This window comes from Dermacentor variabilis, chromosome 6, assembly GCF_050947875.1.
Source record: "Dermacentor variabilis isolate Ectoservices chromosome 6, ASM5094787v1, whole genome shotgun sequence".
Classification (NCBI taxonomy): domain Eukaryota; kingdom Metazoa; phylum Arthropoda; class Arachnida; order Ixodida; family Ixodidae; genus Dermacentor; species Dermacentor variabilis.
The window spans coordinates 41070820-41092686 of record NC_134573.1 but is presented as its reverse complement, the minus strand read 5'-3'; the positions used below and the strand labels follow the sequence as shown (position 1 = coordinate 41092686).

General features: G+C 47.8%; 1 protein-coding gene across 1 annotated transcript in view; it reads left to right on the top strand.

Annotated features, from left to right (window-relative positions):
- Window positions 1-3942: 3942 nt before the first annotated feature.
- Window positions 3943-21867, top strand: part of LOC142584756 (glutathione S-transferase Mu 2-like) — a 48700-nt gene continuing 30775 nt past the window's right edge. Inside the window, exon 1 of the mRNA XM_075694990.1 lies at window positions 3943-4167. Within this exon, the coding sequence (XP_075551105.1) occupies window positions 4070-4167 (98 nt within the window). The 5' untranslated portion in view covers window positions 3943-4069. The remainder of the gene's footprint in view (window positions 4168-21867) is intronic.

Here is a 21867-nt window from a genome sequence, read left to right as displayed (position 1 = left end):
CTTTGTGCCTCCACTTTCATGCTGAAGGTGGCGCCAACCGTATCGGCTTCGACCGCTCATTTCTCACTCACGGTATCTTTTGCCTTAGAAATTTGAATCTAGAAGAGCTGTTTCTCCACGAGGAAGCTCACCGAGGGATAGCGGGATTTTAGCGCTCGCTCGCCGCATAGGTGATCACCGCCCTTACGAAGGGTCGTGCGTAGGGCTTCGACAATGGCGTCGTAAAGGGAGTGGGCAGCAACTATCACGGCCGATGTTACGTCACACAGCCAAGCGGCTGTTTACCAGCGCCTGTTATAGGCTGCAGGAATGTAGAACGGATGGAGGGGAGGGAGGTATACAAGCTACGGCTCGAGTCTACGGGCGTTGTCTGATCGTAAAGCTCTTTCGAATGTTGTTGCTATTACTGCAGGACATCTGCGGCCTGTATTCATCACGACACCTTGAAATATTGGCGCCGAGGACTTAAGGAGTCGCACTCTGTCGGAAGCTCCGCGCTAGCGCAGTCCGGGGGCTAACGGGGCACGCTCCTCGTAGGTTTGGCTGTCGGCACTCGATAAAAATACCACAGGAGCCCTCCTGGACTTTTCTGTAAGCACTCTCGAAACGACGGAATTGTTTTACTGCAAAAATAATCTTCGGCAAGCAGGAAGCACAGAATGGTTTCCAGACGCTGTCTCTTCACCGAATAGTGAACGCCTACTGCGCACGGTAGCCGCGATCGAGTCCCCCGAACCTGTTTCTTGCGTGAAAGGTAAGCAATCTCTCAGGAAAAATTATTTGAAATATGTTCTTATAGTAGGGTACCTGTATAACCAAATGGAGCATACCAGAATGGAGCCTCAATGCAGCGACTGCACGGGTTCGCAGCGGCCGACTGCACGTCTCCATGCATGTCTGCGCACAATGTTTCGTGAGCTTTAGGCCGCAATGTATGATCATACTATGGTACACAAGGAACCAATGTTGCGTGGACGCTATCAGAGCTGTTTAAAAATAATGTCGTTTCAACTAGCGACTCCAACGCCTACGGGGACTTGTGAGGCGTCGTAGCTACAATTCAATCCCCCCACTTTCTTTTTCTAAATACATGGACGTTTCAATATCAATATTTCTCGAATTGCATCGCACTATGTTTATCTGTCTTCTCAGCGAGCAATTTCTCGCTGCTTCTTTTTCCTAATCCAGTACATTCATTGTTTGGTGCTAACACGAACATAATCATACGCCATGCCCTTTTTCTGTTTTTCTTACCGCTTCCTTTCCAATCCAGTGAACTTGCTAATGTCTAGCATCAACAAGTTCATAGATCAAAGCTTCATGACATTAGCTGGGCAGCGCGCGCGGGTAAATGTCTCAGTTCGCGCTTTCTGCTACTCACCGAACATAGCAGTGTCAGCGCTGTGACAGAAGTCTTCCTCGCGGAAGTCCTTGCTGTACACTCGAGGTGTAGCCGATGGCTGCTTGCCGGTTCTAAGTTTCGCGCAGCTTATTGTCCAGCGGGCATGTGTGAGGGCTGACACCGCAGGCTCCGTTGCGTATGTCCGGCACTGCACCACCGAGCAGTAGCTACACCATGCTGGACGCCTTCAAAGGCAGCCGCTACCTATTATAGGGCTTTCCGGTGATTTCATGCAGACACACGGAGCAGGAAAGCCTGTTTTAAATACCATTTAAAAGTACAAAAGAATGTTTAAATACCATTCCAGAAACCTCGCCACGCTTGTTTCGTGACAAGACTTAGTTTAGGAGAAAATTGCACCTGTAGGGTCCACGTACCTTCTTCAAATTTCTATTCTCCCGCCGCCCAACCGGAGGAGCGGTGACGTTCCATACGCCATAACTGCCCTTTGCTGACGTCGGTGATTAAACGGCGCCCGACAGACAGCGCCATCGAACCAAGAAAAAGGGGTGGATTCGCCGTTGCAGCTGCTGTTCAGTCACGTGGGCAGACCTTTCGGGCATCCTGGAAAATCACGTCGAAGTTGAATTCTCTGCGACGTGTAGTTTGTGCGAGTTTTCCGAGAAAGGAAAACATGCGCAGCACCATGCGATACCGGAACTGCTGAGAAGAGTCGAGCGAAAATGAAACCTTTCGACCGCCCGCGCCGTTGTCAAGGGGAATTTCAGATAGTTATTTTTCCTTAAAACGAAATAGAACTGAAGAAGCAGCATTTTGTCTCGTCTTAGAAAACAAGGATGACTTTTTCAACGAGTGGTTGAGTACCAGTGACGGAGTTTAACTCAGGAGTGTTTTCGTCATCACGTAAGTACATGAATGTTACGGGGGAGTCTCTAAATCTTGTCCGGCATTTACCTCAATTTCTCTATTATTACGGTTCTGTTCGGGATAATACTGAGGCCTTCATAGATTCTCGACTACTTATCTATCACTTTAGCTTGACTTAATATATGCCTTATGTGTCCCTTTAAGCTTTGAATGCCGGACGTTTCTAGTTTCCTGGAAAATGCCTTCTTGTCGCGCTCGCTAGCACGGAATGGCTTCTACGATAAGCCCTCAGGTCACTTCGCTCGCTGCAGCTGCTGCTCTTCCTTATGCCAGCTAAGGTGTGAAAACGAGTGTCCGAGTTCATCGAGTGAGATGTGTTCATGTTTGCCTGTGCGCGCGTGACAATTTGCTTGTTAATTTAGTGACTATGCAAATCCTTACAGCAGTTTATTAAATAGATGAAACCAGTAACCTTACTTCGTATAACTGTGCAATAATTTGCTATCGCAATCCATGCTTTGTCTTTTGGGCGAAACTGCGACATTTTTGGGGAAGAAACGAGCCGCCTCTCCTGTCCAGTCGTCACGGCCTTTCGGCACCCGATAGAGCTTAGTTTAGCAAGGAAACGGATCATTATGGCGTACTTAAGTTATGGAGGCAATTCAACATATAATACGACAGTACGGGCACCAATCGCACGACCTCCGCCGACATTGCTGGGTATTTTTCTTCCTTTAACTTAAATGGAATGCCCGATTTCATACAAGGTACCTCTATCATCAAACACTTCTTCCTTGAATTTTCCTTTTTTTTTTCTGTGCCAGACTTGCGTTCATTTCGTAAACCTTACTGTATGGCGTCAATGCAGCCAAGTATTAAAGGTCAGTAACATCAGCAACTCAATAGTTAGAACTAATGATTCTGAAACAAAAAAAAAAAACACTTTGGTATGCCAGAGAGAAACGGTGATAAGTACAACGGTAAAAAACATAAGGTAGCTTGAACGGGTTACCGTTTAAGACACAGAAACAGGTGAATCTATGAAATGCCGAGCATGGTGTACACCCAGGAAGCGCTTTACGACCTCATACTTACCTCTTGAGCACACGGGTCGACACGACCTTCTGCTTATTAAATGTTTGTCATTCTATACCTGGGCAACATCGAAACAATTAACGACAGCAAATTCTTATTAATGTTTGTCTGGTATGCGTGCTGATGCATCATTTACTTGTTTGTTATTTATTCTCTCAACTTTATCCACATTCAGCAGGACCTGTGCTCATTGAATGATGTGTGGCATACAGGTGGGCCGTTGCTGGAGCCAGTGCTCTGCGTTCTCTGTATTTTGTTTTGTTTATCTTCTTTTGGCAGCAATTTACGCCTAAGAGAAAATCGATTAATCCTGCACACTGACCAATGGAAGCAAAAAGGCACACACGGCGCAAGTAGCCCAGTGCTTATCACCCGCGTGCACCTTCCGGCATGCCGGCGTACGTCACTGCGCGCGGCGGTTGCGCAAAGGCGCGCACGAACGGCACTCGGGGCATCGCTTGCCCCACAGCGCTTCCCATTGAAAGCGTCCTTCGAGGCACGGTCGCTCGGTAAACACCAATCAGTAGGTACCGGGCTTCCTGTTGGCGACAGCCCGCAGGCCGGTATTGCGCAATCCGGCGCCCGCCCGTTGACGTGGGACCGCGTGGGGCCGCTTCGGTCGCCGCTAGTGTGGTGCTCATAGGTGGCAGAGCGGGTGCTTTCAAAGTCGTGGAAACAAGCGCGTAGTCGTCTTCCGGCTGCTGGCGAAAGTGTGCGTGTTCGTGTGTCACGCTATCAAGAGACATGGCTCCCCTCGTGCTCGGCTACTGGGACATTCGAGGCATCGGCGAGCCCATCCGCTACATGCTGGCCCACGCCGGAGTCCCCTACGAGGACAAGAGGTAGGCCTGGCTCCGGCATCCTGGATTCGCCGCGGCAGCGCATGCCGGTTTCCCGCCTCGTCCGGTTACGGCTTGCGCCACACATTGTGGCGGCGACACGAGGCAGGGGCGGGGAGTTCGAGGATTCCTGCTTGGCGCTGTGCCAGAACAGGGCCACGTGCTTCGGTTGTGCAGAACTCTTCGCGCGAATGTTTCCGTCGGCATGGCGATTATAGGTGGCATTACAAAGAGGGTTGCAAGTCGCACTTTATTCTTCTGCGAAATATTTTGGAATTCTCTCTCCGCCATGTTGGCAGCATGCCAATCGGTGTGGACGGCCCTACGTACCGAGATTTCATTGGTAATCAACCAATGTTGATGCAGCAAATACATAAACACAAATTACACGATGCCTTCCCAAGCACTGTATCCACGAAATATGGGTTCAGAAGCTCTAGCCGAAAAACTAAAAAAGTAGGCACGAACTATGGCAAACAGGCCATGGAATATAAAGTAGTGCAATTATTAAACCTCCATGAATCGAATATTCACCTTACATTACAAGCCAAGAAGCTCAAGCGCAATTATAAATCATTCCTTCTGACTACTAACCTCATAGTCGATTCACAAGTGTTGTCAAATTATGTTTTGTATATATTTAGATGAATTTCTTCTTTTTGCTCGTAATCGCGAAAATTCAAACAAAATTGTTAGATTCCATTTCAATGTATCATTTTTAAAATGTATAATGTATTGTAGAGCGTGTTGCATACAAATGTATAAACAAACACGTATGTGATCCGATGTAGAGAAGTAGATGCATTGTACTTAATGAAGCGTATATTGAGTCGTGTCAACTGCTGTAGACTGGCTTGTTGATCAGGGGGCCCAGACCTCGTCAGGATTTCTCGCCTTTAGTCTTTGCCTCCCGCAGGGAAATTTAGTATTCTTCCTGCAAAATAAACACGTTTGATTTGATTTGAAAGTAACACGTGTTTATGATGCGCTCTGAGTGAAATAATAGTCGGCGACAACGAACCGGGCTGCACGTTTCTTTATTCGTTCCAACTGATTAATGGATGTTTGTTTCTGGTCCCAGGCCAAGCAACCTTACTGCAAGATCGGACGAAAGTTTAAAGTGTTTCCTTTAATTACGGGGGGGGGGGGAGGGGGGGGGGCTCTCCAGAAATTACGTTTTACAAAATTTAATGAATGACTATCCTTTGTTGCCACGCTCTATATACCGTCATTCCAAGAAACGTTATTCTTAAAAACCACGCCTAAGTACTTACAACTGCTTACCTCAATAAATTTTTCAGTGTGTGGAAAGTAATTTGTGACAAGTGGTACCGTGTTCTTGATGAAGCGAACGATATTGCACTTGGCCGAGTTTAATTTCATGTTACACCTGTCGCAACACGTCGTCAGTGTCGGAAGGTCACTTCGTTAGATACTTGAGTCGGCAGGGGACGTAATCGCGTGGTATATGCAACAATTGTCAGCATACAGGCGCATGGGACATGTGACTGGAAGGATGCTTCCCTATGTCGTTTATGAATTTCAGAAATAACAGTGGGCCCAAGACGGACCCCTGTACAACGCCCGACAAAACATTAGTCTCTGTTGAGGTCGCACCCTCAAGAACAACACGCTGCTTTCTACCAGTCAGATACACTTGGATTCATTTCATCAATGATGCTGGATTTTTCATGGCGGACAGTTTCAGCAATAGAAAGTTATGCGCACCAGAATGATCAGGACCAAATGCGAACTAACTTGAACGTTTCTGAGTTACGAAGCAACTCCATGTTCTATTATGTTTTCGATTTGTTCTAAGTTTGTAGAAGTTGGCAAGTCTTCCGAAATAGCAGCAGTGCCGGAAAATATTGATTTGAAGCAATAATTAAAGTGCTCAGCTTTGCTGGCTACGTCTTCACCATAATTTACGTCATCTATAATATCAGGGACAGCTACTTTACCGTTAGTTTTACTTTAGACATCCAGAGATTTTTCGGATTAGATTTTAGTTTGTCACCTAATATGCTCAGATATGTATCCTCTGCTTTTCTCATTTCTTTGTTTATTGACTCGTTTGTCTTTCACCTTAACATACGTGTCGGAATCCGGGCATGCGCAATATTTGCGATGTAATCGGTGCCTTCTGTTAGTAATTCATCGAAGGTGGCGGTTCATCGATGGCTTATAACTGTCGTGGGGAAGCTACGATGCGTGAGGGGGCGTGCATTTGAACCAATGACAATAGTTTAGCTTTAAATGAACGTCAGGCAGAATTTACGTCAATCTTGGAGGTGTGTCGTCGTAATTCTAGTAGAAAGCGGTCGAGTTCCAGAGATAGGAATAATTAATCTGCTTTATCATAAAAAAAAAAACACGTTTCGTGGTGGTGGGCTTTTTCAGCGCATAGCAGTATGCGTTAATGTTCCAGCTAGTAACAACTTCATAGTCGCTTGTGCCAGGAATTTCTGTGGATCTTGACACAAGATCTCGATCGTTAACAGAAACAGATCTAGTACGCTTTCGTTAGCTCACTCTAAGCTTGTTGGTACTGGAACGAAGAATTGGCTTTTGTCAGCTCGCAAAACGCTGTGGAGGTAAGAGCTTAATTATTTTTCGGTTGAAAGCTTTCTCATTTATATGGAGAATGTAAAAGTCCCAACCAAGAATAATATACGTTGTGGTTAACTAAAGCAGTACGTCATTGAAATGAAAGAAACGATCCGGTGGCTTGCAGTCTGGAGGCCTGTAAGGCGATCCAATTGCTACGGAGTGGCCGTTTTCAAGCATCGCTTTACACCGGACCGTTTCAGGAAGGGCTACTTTTCACGTTGATGGGAGTTCTGCTGAGACTGCTGTGGATCAAAACAAGAACACCACCACTGTGAACTATTGCGGTCTTTTCTGTAGACATCGTAGTCTTACGGAAATATTTCGCCGTTGTAAACTGAAGTCTCTATCCATGATTGTGTAGCAATCCCTACATGAGGTTTTGTCAATTACAAAAATGATTCAAACTGTTCTTTCTTGATATTTGACTTCGACAATTTGCAACAATGAGATTAAGGTTGTGTGCAGTCTTCCGAGATGTGGCGAACTGTGATGGCTATCCGTCTCTTCTACGTCATCAGTACCAGCATTATACTTGTAGGCTTTTTTGTGTATTTTCAGAATATTGTACATAAGTTTGAAATCACCGCCATGTGATTTAGCGACCTGAAAAAACTTCTAGCGCTCAAGACGAACCGTCATTGCTCTTATTTCTCTTGCAAAAGCTTGCAGTCTTTGGGGGCATATATTTTCCCAGAAAATAAGCCATCTGACGTGTCTTTCCTTTGACACAACCTTTCCTGTACGTAAGTGTCACGAACGGCACGCTCATATCAATGCGATATATAGCGTTGTGAAAGGAAAGTAGAGGGCGCACAGCGTTCAGGAAAGGCACCGATATTAGATGACTATTCTTTGGCAACATGAGCCCCAAAGTAGGTAAAATATTTTTCAAATGTTTTCGTAATCGGAAATCTTTCAATACTTTAAAATATTTCCGTTTAGCGAGTATACGTGCAAGGTCCTTAAAGCTTTTTCAGCCGTTGCAGCGGCGCGTTCAGTATCGCGAAACAATATCTTTTTTTTTAATTGGACTCCATCACGACCATTCGATAGCGAGTTTGATTACTCTTGACTATTACTTTTCACATTCACAAACAATTGCATGTGTTTATCTTCTACGCTAGAACAAATTAATGCGTAAGAACATGTTATTTTGTTTCGTAAGTAATGTTCCGAAAACAAAATTGTGAAATATGTAATTATTCGGGCTATTGCAGAGATCACAAAAAATATTTGCAAACTGACTTTCATGTTATTTAAGGGTGACGGCTCCTTTCCTAGCTTCGCCTACTCTCTGTCATTAAAAAAAGCGCATTCTCACGATCCAAGGACGGCTTCTGAACAATGCTGGCAACACGTTTGAAGGCACGCCCCCTCGCGTCGTCGATCACGCACAGGTAGAAGGCGTCGCCTCTTTTTGCTGCAGTTGTGCAACCACTAAGATCAAGTGCACTGCCGCCGTAACTGGGGAACTGTCGTGTACAGCGGCTGATTCGTTGACTGCAGACCGTTCTCTTGGACCTGCTTTGTGACGTTCTTTACCAATCCATGTGCAAACAACGCTCATACAGCCTTCATGGAAGGGCACTCGACCTCTGCACAAACACGTAAACGGCGCCCTTCGAGACAAGCAGTTGCCTTATCTTAGGTATGCGTGGCAGGAGTTGGAGAGTGCTCCAATTTGGTGAGGGGCGTTGCCCGTACAGCGATACGGCCGCCCGACGTAGGAGTGCGAGACAAGACCGGCGTCACTGCGGGGAAAAAAAATAACGCAGGCATCAGCTGACAGCTTCTTTAAGGGCAAGATAACTCGTTCATAATTTGTTCCCCTAACATAGCAATCGTCATACTGCTTATCTGGCGCACGAGTGTTCTCCAAGTGCGAGTTTCATCACGCGATGCTTGTATGTAATGTAGATTTCCTCGATGTGACCGTTCGGCTTGGGCAGTTACGTAATAACATTTTAAATAAAAATATTGTAGCAGTAAGACACCGGCAAGCATACAGCTTGCAAACATTACAACAGCCATTTCGAAAATTTTTATTTTCTAGTAATCCCTTCTGACCACTAGCATTCGATTCTGTTCAAAAACACGAGACGTGTCAGACAGCCTTGCAGGCACAAAAGAAGCTTACAATGGCGTTCGTCTTGCATTCCTAATAAATGTGGTGTGCTCGATATGAGGTAACAATAACCATGCGGTGCTGCAAGAAATGCTCGGACGGAGCAGTTGCTGCCCTCGATATCCAGGCTAGATGAGGATAGTAATAGGGGCTTGTTGGTACGGCACATCTTTTGTTATAGCGCTCTGTGTGTCAGATGTGCCTTCTGTTGTGCGTGTCAACCTTTCGCTATAACAAAATAAGATAATCCAGACTAGACCCGCTTGCATCTACAATCCCCGATTATGAAATCCGTTCAATATTACTATTAGCACTCCACTGATATGTCATGACTGGGCGCGTTTTTTTCGCGTGCTTATAAAGTCGGTGATCTGTAGCGGACAGAAATCGCGAGGCGCTCATCGCGACACTTGGTCGCGTCCTTGCAACCGCACGTGCAGTCGTGGCAATGCGCCTGTACTCGGATCGAAGTGCCGGCGTATATTCGTATATTGTTCCAGGGTCGAGGCTGCGCTCATCGCGTGAAGAAACGGTCGCCTGTAGGGCCTATTGCGAGATCGCATGCTATACAGAATGGATACTGCCTGCGTAGTCGGGCTACGGCTGTCCGTGCAGATCCGTTGCCGCAGCGTCTGCGCACGTCCCCCGCTGGGCTGTGGTTTTGACTGCCAAGCAGACGCCAACGGCGTCAGGAACACATCAGCTGCATCAGCAAATTAGGCTTCAATAGCAAATTTGCGCTTACCGTGAAGCTCGGTAAGCCGAAAAAGTTGCGATGACGCAATGCAGCTGCCGACTACATTAAGTTTCTTGCCCTAGCTTAATGCAACTTCGTGTACGTTGGCTGTACCTGCTCAAGTGCAGTCCATTGTTTATTGCTAAAGGTCTGCCCTGCGTTGTGGCATAACCAGACTAGCTTCTTTTTATAATGTTTTCTGCGTCAAAACGGATCAAATAGGCGAAAATCCATGGAAGTCCATGACGTCGCGCGGACGCGCAGAATGTAGGGTTTCGGAGCTAAATTGACTAAAGGGGAAGTTCTACCTTCGGATTCAACGAATAAAAATACTTCAAACTAATAAGTGTTTGTTCTCAGTCCCCAGGATTTTCTGGTAATTCTCGCTCTCTTACGGGCAACGCTTTTCCCTGCTCGACAGGGATGGAAGTGGAGCCACTCGCACTCCCCTCAAAGTAGCGGAACTGCCTCTCGAGAGACAGCAAGCCTCCCCTGATATACTCGATTTAGATAAATTACAGCTCTGACAACGACTACGTGACTGTCCTGTGTCAGAAAGCAAAGCGGCGGATGCTCAGGGCCTCTGTGGGCACATCTACTACGAAAACTCTGAAGAGTTCGCCGAAGTGCACCAGCGTCTTCTTATCTGCGCTACCCTCCGACAGCGTGAGGCTCCTCAACAGGCAAGTTGCATCGCTTGAACTCGAGAGATTGTTGCCAAATGGCATTGAGGACGCAAGAGTCAACTCTCAGGAGAATGTTGTTGCGGTAGACATCGCTTAAGCGTCGGCATCAGACTCGCTGCGCGCTGTCATTGTCCTCGGTGGCATGAACGTTCGTACCAACATCCCGCTGGCAAAAGAGGCTACTACAGGCGTGATATCCCATTGATGCGGACATCTCAGGCGAAGATTTACCTTTTTTGATTAAGCCTTCCAATCATGGGACCCAAGTACTCCAGATGGTCCGTGTAGGAAATTTTAGATGTGTAAAAATCGTCTTTAAAGGGCCCCTCACCAGGCCCCCCACACAAAATTTTCGTTACACGCTTAAAGTTGTTACGTGTCCTCTACGGAGCGTTCTTTCGGAAAAAGTTTTCATGTCCGCTCATTAATAGCCGAGATAGAAATATTTCAGTGCCGCGAACCCATGATTTCAGCAGGCGAGCTCCACTGCATTGCGAGACACTCTCTCCACTTGCACCGTCTAGCCTCCGCAAGCGAAATTCCTTCCCTGTATTCTCCTATACAGGACCTCGAGCATCGCATGACGCATACGCCACGGGCCCGGCCTTCATTTTTGTCTCTTTTTCTTCTTTCATTTTTTTTTTCAGTGCTGGACACGACTTGTTGTGATTGTCTGGTTTCGTGTGGTGCAAGATTTCGCGCGCTGTGCAGAAGGTCACATGACTAGCGGCATAATTCAGTGCTACACGAATACTGAATCAGAACAAGCGGTTCGCAGAGCATGATCACGTGCTGGAACATGGTAGAAGATGGCATAGTTTCGGTGGGTGGTGGTGGTGGTGATGTTGAAGCAGGCGGGGTTAGCGTGCTGGAACACGGTAGAAGATGGCATAGTTTCGGTGGGTGGTGGTGGTGGTGATGTTGAAGCAGGCGGGGTTAGCCTGGCATACATAGCCGGCAATTGTTCCGCCTGATCCGCCTTCGATTTGAGATCAGGGGTGTGTCACCAGGTGCCGATGAGCCCCGTGTCTCGCAGGAAGGCTATCAGCAGTCGTTGCGCTCTCTCCCTAAATGCCGCAGGCCCTCCGGGGAAAACGTCTTCAAAGGTCCTGTGCGTAAGACCACTGTTTTGTAGGTTGTCGACCATATCTTTTCTTTCTGTGACAAACTGTGGGCATAGCCAAACGAAATCTTCGATGTCGCCAATGCCACCACAGAAAACACAGAGTGGGGAAGCGCGAAGCCCAGTCTTGAATAACCAAGCTGGGGTGTACGCGGAGTCAGTCCTGATGCGGTATAAAAGCGTCACTTGTTCGCGTGTAAATCCATGAGTCACACAGGATTCGTGTGGATTCTTGTGCATCTCTCTAAAGTGAAGGCGGATTGCACCCTTATGGCTTTAAAAAGCTTTTGGAGCTTTCACTTTTGGGAAACATGTCACCTTTAGGCGTGCAAGGGCGTCAGCTTTCTCGTTTCCATCAATTCCTACGTGTGATGGAATCCACTGAAACCTTATGTTAAATCCTCTACTCGTTAGGTCGTCAATCAGTGCCAGAGACTGCCTTGTGAATTTCTCTGCCAAGATGCCAAGAGGCGGAGTGGAAGAGACTCTGCCTCATTAGTGACTTTCTTGTTTGAAGCCGCCGTTGGAACTCCCATCGCCAAGCGAAGTCCCTTTCTGTGCACTGCCACCAAGCACTCGAATTGACTCGGATGACGGTGATATCAGAGGGAGCTCATAGAGAATGCGGCTTGTTATCAGTGCAGCGTTCTGTTTAAGCATGGATATAGGATTGTTTCCCCAACGTACACCTGCCAATCGACGAAGTGCGTTGACTCTTTGCACTGATGCAGCCACAACACTTTCGACCGCACCACGCCATAGTAGCTTGTTTTCGATAGTGACGCCCAGGAATCGAACATGAGTTGCACGATGAATTGAATGCCTTCTGATATTCAGCGTCAGACGTGTTGACTTGGTCTCACTCCCGGGAAAAGCATGAAGGCAGATTTTTCCGCTGATAAAGATAGGCCAAGCGTCGATAAGTGGCGATCGCTAGTGGAGATTGGCGGCCTGAGCTATCCAGGCCAGACGTTTGTGTTGGTACCCCGAGATCCAAATTCAGATGTCATCTGCGTAGATGGACATTTTAACTGCCGTCCCACCTACTTTCAGGGCATCTGGAAGGCTGGCCATGGCAACGTTAAAAAGCAAGGGAGATAGGACACTTCCTTGCGGGATGCCGAGTAAAATTCGTCGCTTGTCGCTCATTATACTTCCGAGCTTAACTTGGACACATCAATCACTGAGATATTCATGAACGAATCGAAGAGCATTTCCCGAGACGCCCATGGCTCGGAGTCCGTTGATGACGCCTGTATGAAGCACACAGTCGTATGCCTTGGCAACGTCCAGAAAGATGGCGAGTGTGAAAAGGCCGTCTACGCGATCGTGCTCGATATGGCTTAGTAGATCCAAGACACTGTCCTGGGCACTCAACCGTGGACGAAATACGGTCATACATGATGGCAGTCTATTTCCTTGCTCAAGATACCATGTTAACCTCCTACATATTAGTCTTTCCATCAACTTTGATACGCATGATGTTAGCGATACTGGCCGACATGAGGTGAGGTTTGCAGGATCCTTTCCATACTTGAGCACTGGCACCACCCATGCTGTCTGCCACGCTTCTGGGATCTCTCCTGTGCTCCAGACGTGATTAAATATGTCCAGAAGGGCTCGTTTTCGTTCATATGGCAGATTTGTCAGCATCTGATTTCTGATCGAATTGGGACCCACAGCACAGCGTCTTTTTAATTTGCTAAGCGCCAAATCCGACTCACGAAAGGTGAATGGCGTATCCATGGCATGGAATGCTTCAGACAACAGAGGGTTCGATACTCCTGCTGATCTGCCAGATGTGTATCCGTCTGCAAAATCTTCTGAAGGGGTTTGCAAATCTTTTCCTTGCTTTAAAGCAAGTGCTTCGAATGGCCTGTGTAGGCGAATCTTTCCGGATAGGCTATTCATTGCTCCCCATATCCTTGTCATGGGAGTAAACGCCGGTAAACTCTCACAGAAAGCAGCCCATTGAACTCGTCTTAACCTTTTTATGTGACGACGGATGACAGCGTTTATCCTGTTGTATTCAGTTCTCAAAGATGGATTTCCCGTTTTTCTCATTAGTTTTCGCTCCGCTCTCCTATGCGCTGCGCAGAGGTTCTTTAATTTCAAATCAGGAGTAGGGAAATGCTCTGGCAGTTTCAACATTGAGGTAGCCACTCTTTTGCGCCGCAGCTTATTTGCGAACAGCTCACCAGGGGATTCAACCAACGCTTCTCTGTATGTGTCCCAGCCTGTCACAGCACAGTATGGTCGCCCAGCGGTGTGAAATCCGATGATGTTGGTGAAGATCGGAAAGTGGTCACTGCCCATCCTGTCTGGGGCCGTTGTTGACGATACGACAAGGTCTGTAGAATGGATCATGAGGTCTATGGCACTCCATGAATCTGGTGGCCTGAAGAAAGTCGGTTTACCATCGTTCGCGATACATAAGTCAGCGGCATCTTGTGTCAGCGGCATCGTCAGTGCCACAACTTTCTTGCCTCGGGAATCTGCAGTCTTATCTCCCCAAAGCGAATGATGTGCGTTAAAGTCGCCACAGATTATTCTAGGAGAGGGGCAACGAATGCAAAGGTCATTTATAAACGCCTCCATGGAGACCTTCCTGCGCGGACTTATATACACCGACACCACACTGAGTTTTCGTTTTCCTAGGCACACTTGCATAGCGGCGACTTCCAAGAAGGTAGAACAAAGGTCTTGCGCCGGTAAGGTGACGTGAGGTATTTCTCGCCTGATGTATATCATCGTACTTCCATTTGCAAATGACGGTATACTCGGATTTCCATGTCTGGTGTACCCTGGGATCGTCCTTCCATTTGGGAGACTGGCCTCCGAGAGGGCCAGAATTGGTATAGGTATGTCTCGAAGGAAAAGGCTGAGTTCAGAAAGACGCTGTAGAATACCGGCGCAGTTCCATTGCATTATTAAGGGCACTTTTGGACGACGGAATGGACAAAGTGGACGAGAAATTGCCATTATGCTACTGAGGGTATGTGGAATTAGAGCAGAGTATTACTGACTCAAGAGCCAGCACTGCTTCCAGCATACCTTTCGTTGAACTAGCAGGCATCTTCGCGACGTGGGAACGTAGTGCCGTGAACAAAGCGCGTATCACATGCTGGCAGTTTTCCTGGTCACTGTTTCCAAGTGGTACTTGAGGTCGGTTTACTGTGGCCGCATAGGTGCGTTTTTCGGACTCTTTTCGAACAGGTTTCTCAGCGGCTGTGACCGTTTGCGTTAGCTCAATAACTTCGTTTATCGGTTTGAGACGCGGGAAATGAGATGCGTACTCTGTTTCCAAACCAGGTAGTTGTGGCGCTCTGGACGTCTTCTTCGTGTTCGATGGTGTGCTTGCATTCTTTGCACCCAGAACAAACAACTTATTTCGTCGCTGAGCAGCTGTCCGCGCAGGACATCGACCGTAGCTAGCAGGATGGCCACCACCGAAATTTGCACACACAAAGTTGTCTTTACTTGTACACGTCTTAAAGTCATGAGGTCCTCCACAGCGCTTGCACCTCTGTTCCCCACGACAGTACTTGGCGATATGTCCGAAGCGCTGACACTTAAAACAGCGTGGTGGTGTCTCCACGTAGTCTACAAGCTCGTGTCTGGTGAAACCAAGGTTGGTCTTCGCCGGGCGTTCAGAATTTGGAGCAAATGTGAAAACTACCGAGTTAGTGCGCCTTGACTCCCATTCAGATGACGAGGTTTGGAGCCGTCCGATGATTCTTCTTGCATGGAATACTCCTAGGTCTCAGGTAGGTGAGCAGCTCCTCATCCGAGTAACATTTAGGGACTCCTCTAACAATGCACGTGTTTTTCATATAACTGTGTGTGACACGGGCAGATATGACTATGCCGCCGATATACTTGGTCTCTAGAAGGACGTTGGCTTCTTCTGTCTCTACATCTAAGAGCAATGCTCCCTGTGCTGTGAAGTGGCTCTTCACTGGTGCTCCACCGAGAATCGTTTCAAGCTCAGAATACAGGACAATAGGGTTTACTTGCCTTAAATCATCTCTTTCGGATGCTGCAGTGGTTAACACTGGAATGCCCTCCGCCCTGTTTTTACGATGGCGCACAATTTGGAAACCACCCTCGTCCATGTCTATGTCTGAAGGATTCCCCACGTTGTCGTCCTCGATGATAGTTGACTCGTCTTCAAATTCACCAGTGTCTTCTCGCTTGCAGTCAGGCTGGCTTGTGCAAACCAGCTGGCGTTTCTGACCCGGTTTCAGCCCTTGGGAGGTCATGGCGGGGTGCTCGTCGGTGCCAGCTTGGTTCCTTCTAGCGCCTTGTGAGGCGGCGGGTGGCGCAGCACCCGTAGGTCTCCGATACGGAAGGTACCTTTTCGAGTCGACAGGCGTCTTGAACCATTCTGACCAGTAATATTACCAGAAAATAACGATAAATGTAGGCAGAGCTACTCAGACAGGCTAGCAGCAGGTTCGTCGTCTTCTTGGTGGAAAATTCCGCGAGCTGAGATGGTCCTTGTTTCGGTACCTGCGCACGTGACCGAACGTTTCTGGGAAGAAGCAGACGAAGCGGAAGTACATCTCTTGCTTCGGTGCGAAGTAAAACAAAAAATACGCCGGCATTCCCTTTGTTCTTTTTATTATTTCTCTAAACTTCAATTCAATTCAAGCAACAGTTCGCCAGATAACAGATGTCTTCAATTATTATCAAAGTCGCGTGTCACGACGATCCACGTCACACTGCGGACACCAGCACGTAGGCGCAAGTGCACGAGTACGTCGTCCTCCGGCTTGGAGCGCGGTGGCCACGAGGAGATAAGAAAACGGCGTTCGGATTGAAATTTCAGACGTTTCCGCGGCGCGTAGTGATGTAATACTTTGTAGACGCGATAGTTATCGCGCATTCTGTGAACGTTCCTTGTCCAGACCAGGTCTGTCCAGCAATGGCCAGACCTAGTGAGGGGCCTGTTAAAGGGCCCCTCACCAAGTCTGGCCATTTAGAGCTGACAAGCGCAGAGCATACAATGCGTGCCAGCCATTGTGTCTGCAAAGTATTACATCGCTACGCGCCGCAGAAAGATCTGACATTTCAAACCGAATGTCATTCTTCCTTCTCCTCGCGGCCACCGGGCTCCAAGCCGGAGGACGACGCACACATGCTAGTGCGTCTATGTACACTTATTCGCGCTGTTACGTCACTCGTGGTGACATGCGACTTCGAGAATTGTTGAATCTAACATGTGTTATTTATATATTATGTTGCTAGAATAGATGAAATAAACCTTATAGAAATATTGAAACACACAAACTGAATGTCTGCGTGTTTTTGTTTTACTTCGCACCGCAACAAGAGAGATCTACTTCCGTTTCCTCTGCTTGTTCCCACGTCATGTTGTCGTGCGCGCAGATACAGAAACTCATTTTCTACCGCGTTCCAGCGTGAGATCATGCTCTGTTATCCGCTTGTGGCTGCCTCAGTTTTCGTATAGCACAGACTTATACCGCTAGTCAGATGTTCTTGTGCGCAGCGCGCGAAATCGTGTGCTTCGCGAAACGAGACAATCACAACAGCTCGCGCGCGACGCCGTCAGCGGGAGTGCGCTGCGCCGCAAGTGGATAAAAAAAAATTAAGGCGGGGCCCGTCGCGTATGCGTCACGGGATCCTTGAGGTCTGGTGTGGGAGAACGCGGGGAAGGAATTTCGCTTGCGAAGGCTAGATGGGGCACGAGGAGAGAGCGTCTCTATTTGCGGTGAAGCTCGCCTCCTCAAATCATAGTTTCGCGACACTGAAATTTCATTTCATTTCATTTCATTTCATTTTATTTCCTTAAAGGCCCCATTGAAGGGGTATTACATAAGGGGTGGGTACATACATACATAAAAAATTGAAGGCCATATTTTATTACAGGGTAAGATAATTTGTTACGGTGTTTAAAAATGTGCTAGGACAGGTTATGACTGTGATGTCGTTGGAAAGGCCGTTCCAGTCAGTTGCTGCACGAAAAAAGAAAGAAGACGAAAAAGTGACAGTGCGTGTACGTGGGCGCGCGACTTGTTGCGGGTGACCGGTGCGGCTGGATATGCGTGCCGGGGGGAGAATGTATGGTGCTTTGCCAAGTGAGCTGTAAAAGAACTTGTCAAAAAGACAAAGACTAGCAATGCGGCGGCGAGATGCAAGCAATGATAAGCCAGATTCTGTTTTTAGTGCGGATATACTGATGTTGTAGGAGTACTTAGAATGAATAAATCTTGCAGCTCGATTTTGAAGCGATTCCAGTTGATTGATGAGATATACTTGATGAGGGTTCCAAATGGGGGATGCATATTCTAATTTCGCCCTGACGAGAGACTGATAGGCTAGTAATTTTACATGTTGGGGGGCGTGGCGCAAGTGGCGTTTTAAAAACCCGAGTGTTTTGTTAGCAGATGAAATGTTGTTCCTAATGTGCGTTTCCCAGGTTAAATCACTACACAGGGTTACTCCGAGATATCTGTAGGAAGGAACTAATTCAAGGTTGACGTCAGCAATTTGGTACGAGAAAACAAGTGGATTCCTGCGGCGGTGGAAGGAGACAGTCTTACATTTGTTAGGGTTTAGTTCCATTAGCCAAATGCCATTAGCCATTAGCCATTAGCCAAATGTTTATCTCGGCTATTAATGAGCTGATCTGAAAAATTTTGCTGCAGAACGCTCCCTAGAGGACACGTAACAACTTTCAGCGTATGATCAAAATGTATGGGGCGTGGTGAGGGGCCCGTTAAAGGTGACTGCCTTCCGTCGCAGTAAATGCAGGTCATTTCCGACATGCTGTCGGGCCTTCTGTTTCCAAGCGACTTGTATGCAGAAAATGCCAGAAATTCGGCCTTGGGAGCGCCGTCTGTGGAAAGTCTACGATATGTTCCCGTTTTGCAGCGCTACACTCCCCAGACAACTGCTAGGCTAAAACTTATATGTGTCTAAACTGTCAGGGGCCCCACTATATAAGCCTCGTCAAAGGAATGCCCAAGAGTTAAGAGGAAACCCTCCGCCTTGAAGAAAATGGTGAGGGACCGTTCGACTCATCGAGAAGCAGTTACTGACTTCGGGCGACCTCGTTCTCATCGCAGATGCTCATCAAATAATTTCGCTCTCCGCACACAGAAAACAAGTCGCGCGAAGCCTCTTCCGGTTGAATCCGCTCCACCACCACTGCAGAATGTGTCGAAACCGTGTATTGACAATGGAGCAGCTGAAAAGAATGTTTTGCTTGAAGCATGGCCACCACTGCCAAGGATAAGCCCTATGGATAAACCACAGCGAATGGCACCATAATGCTCCACCCCACGTCCAGGTGGGCTGACAGAGCATGACCGCCGAATTGTGACAGTGTGCTAGTCTTTGATAAATGTGATTCGCACACTTGTGGGCAACTCGAATACGCCAACAGCTCGAAGTGCAGTGCAAGTGTTGGATACCCCAGGGCTTGGAAATCTTGCGTAAGCTCAATCGCTCTTCCACTGCCTTCACTCCGTGATGAAGTACGCAGTGCGACGATTTTCCAGTGGAATGCCAGAAGACTGAAATCACGGATCTCATGTTTCCGCCAATACGTTTTTACCAACCGATTTCCTATAGTGGTAATATGTGAACCAAATTAGTCAAAAGCTCTATGGGTCTCTGGGTACGAAGCCTTTGTGGCGTCGACGTGGCGGGAATGCAGCGCAGTAATTCTTTACATTCGCACAAAACTAGGGTTCTCACTTGCTGCAACCTCATGATGGAAATCAATACGTGTGTCTCCGCATTATAAAGAATAAAGTGGCCTTCACCCTTATCCTCGCCTACATCTCCCCATCTAGTCAGTTCGACGGCCACCGACAGCGAAACATTCTGACAGTGACTTCTGGACCCTGGATTATAACTGGAGACTTTAATGCTCATCATTTGGTTTAGGCAAGCACCAGAATAGATTCAAGGGGCCGGTAACTTGTGGAATTTGCTTCCGACCGCGAGCTCGGCATTATCAACGATGACAGTCCAACGTACTTCTGTGGCTCAACTTATAGCAGTCGCTTAGATCTGACGTTGGTGTCACCGCATTTTCGTCAAAAGGTTCGATGGTTCTCTGACATCGAGACTCATGACAGTGACCGTATTCCCACCTACTTAAAAATCACGGGGTTTGGAAACTTCTCCTTTTCTACTTTCCGACAAGTAAGGTGATCAACATATAAGACAAAGGTGGAAGAGGCACGCAAACGGGGATTTGCCTGCAGCATTGAGGATCTCATTACAATTGTGCTGGAAGTATCTAAGTACACCTTTACATACGCAACAAAACGTACGGTTTTCGACGTGGAACTTCAGCGACTTCCAACGATTCGTAGAAGGGCCGAGAGGCGATACAGGCGCACAATGTCAACTCATGACTTCAGCGTCGCTCTACGTATACAAAAAATTCAACGTCATATGTAGAGACTGGTGGAAGAACGGCGGAAGACATTCTGCGATACACTTAACCCCTGAAAGCCACTGTATATCATCTGGAGGATGGTGCGCGGCCCTGGCGCGTCTCCACAGCGACATCTATTCTGCCCCTAGCCCTCTATCAAGGCAGCTCGTAGGTTGATATAGCCCAAGATTTCTGTGGGAAGATTGTGGGTATTGTGGTCACCATCAATAGAGAAATTCTTGGCAAGATTCTGCCAGGAATAAACACAGGTAAAAGGAATCTACGCACAATAGTCTTCAGACTCAAGTGCTCCGGATGTCTAGTCCTGCCTCAGAGTGCTTCAACAGTGACTACGATAGCAGTCGCTAGAGACAACCTTGTCAAGACCTACATTGAAATTGAAGTACTCAGGACCCATATCAGGCAGGACTCCTCGTCACCACTTAGCCTCTCTACCAACGGACAGACCACACACATCTTTCAGCCAAACAATAACCGCATACGATGAATCATTGCCAGCTTGTTTCACTCCGGCTGCAAGACCTTCGATTCCTCCATGGTTCCTTGCTCAGCTAAAAATCAACCTCACAATATCTGGTATCACGAAAAAAGCTATCATCACCAGCACTTAGACAGCTCACGTTATTATATTTGTACGAGAACTACCGTGACTCTACGCATATTTACACTAATGGATCTGTCCCTCCAAGCAGCTCCGCGGCGGCAATCGTCATACCAGCGAAAGCTACAACAATCAAATTTAAGACGACCCACGCGACAACACCGACGGCAGCAGAGCTCGCAGCGCTCTTTACTTCCCTTCATCACATTAGTGATGAACCGCCACACAAGTGGACGATACTCTGCGATTTGAAGGCGCCACTGCAGTCTCAACTGTCACCTTTACGACGCGGACCGCACGAACAACTAATATAGCATATTACAGAGACGTTACACCATATAAGTGACGCAGGCCATGAAATAACGTTCCAGTAGCTTTCAAGGCACTGCGGGATTATCGGCAATGAACGGGCGGATCAAGCTGCCCGCTCAGCCCATACTGAGGAGCACCACGTACCAGTTCCTCTTTCTAGAACTGACGCAGCAGGGAAACTCCGCCTGCTTGCTCGCCAGTGCACCTCGTCGCAATGAAGTGAGCCACATTTAAAAAATACGCGACTGCACTCATTTGATCCCAGGTTAAGTCTTCGAGCGCCATGACAGCTTCGCCGTAGAGACACCACACTTCTATATGGACTTTGGTTGGGCGTTGCTTTACCAAAGCCTATGCATTCCGCATATGGATGACCGACACCGCAACCTGTGACCAATGCGGCCACGAAGAATCAATTGATCATATTTTGTGCGCCTGCCCGCAGTACAGTCCACGGAGGGAATGCCTTCGCCACGAACTTGATCAGCTGGACGACCAACCACTATCAGAAAAAAGTAATTTTGCTCCATTGAAAGGACCTACCGTCACAGAAGGCCGTGCAACCACTATTGAACTTTTTGCGATCTACGGGCCTGTGTGAACGACTTTCACTAGAACGCCTCTTGCGTGCGTGCGTGCGTGCGTGCGTGCGTGCGTGCGTGCGTGCGTGCGTGCGTGCGTGCGTGCGTGCGTGCGTGCGTGCGTGCGTGCGTGCGTGCGTGCGTGCGGGCGTGCCTCCGTGTGTGCGTGCTTTTTTTTTAACGTTTTCCTCTCTGTCCTCTTTCTAACCCCTATCTCCCATCCCCAGTGTAGCGTAGCAAACCGGAGACCGATATCTCGTTGACATCGCTGCCTTTCCTCTTTGTCTCTCTCTCTCTCTCTCTCACTCTGGGTAAGATTCTTGCGACACGCTTCCCAGAATTGAATGTCTCCTTCTAACTTCAGGAATTGTACGCTGCTCTGGTCATATGTAGGCGTTCATCATCGGTTGGACCGGACGGCATCACGCTGCTTTATGCCGCCTACGTTAATATGGCCGAGGTTGACATCTGGAATGTTACAACCAGTCACGG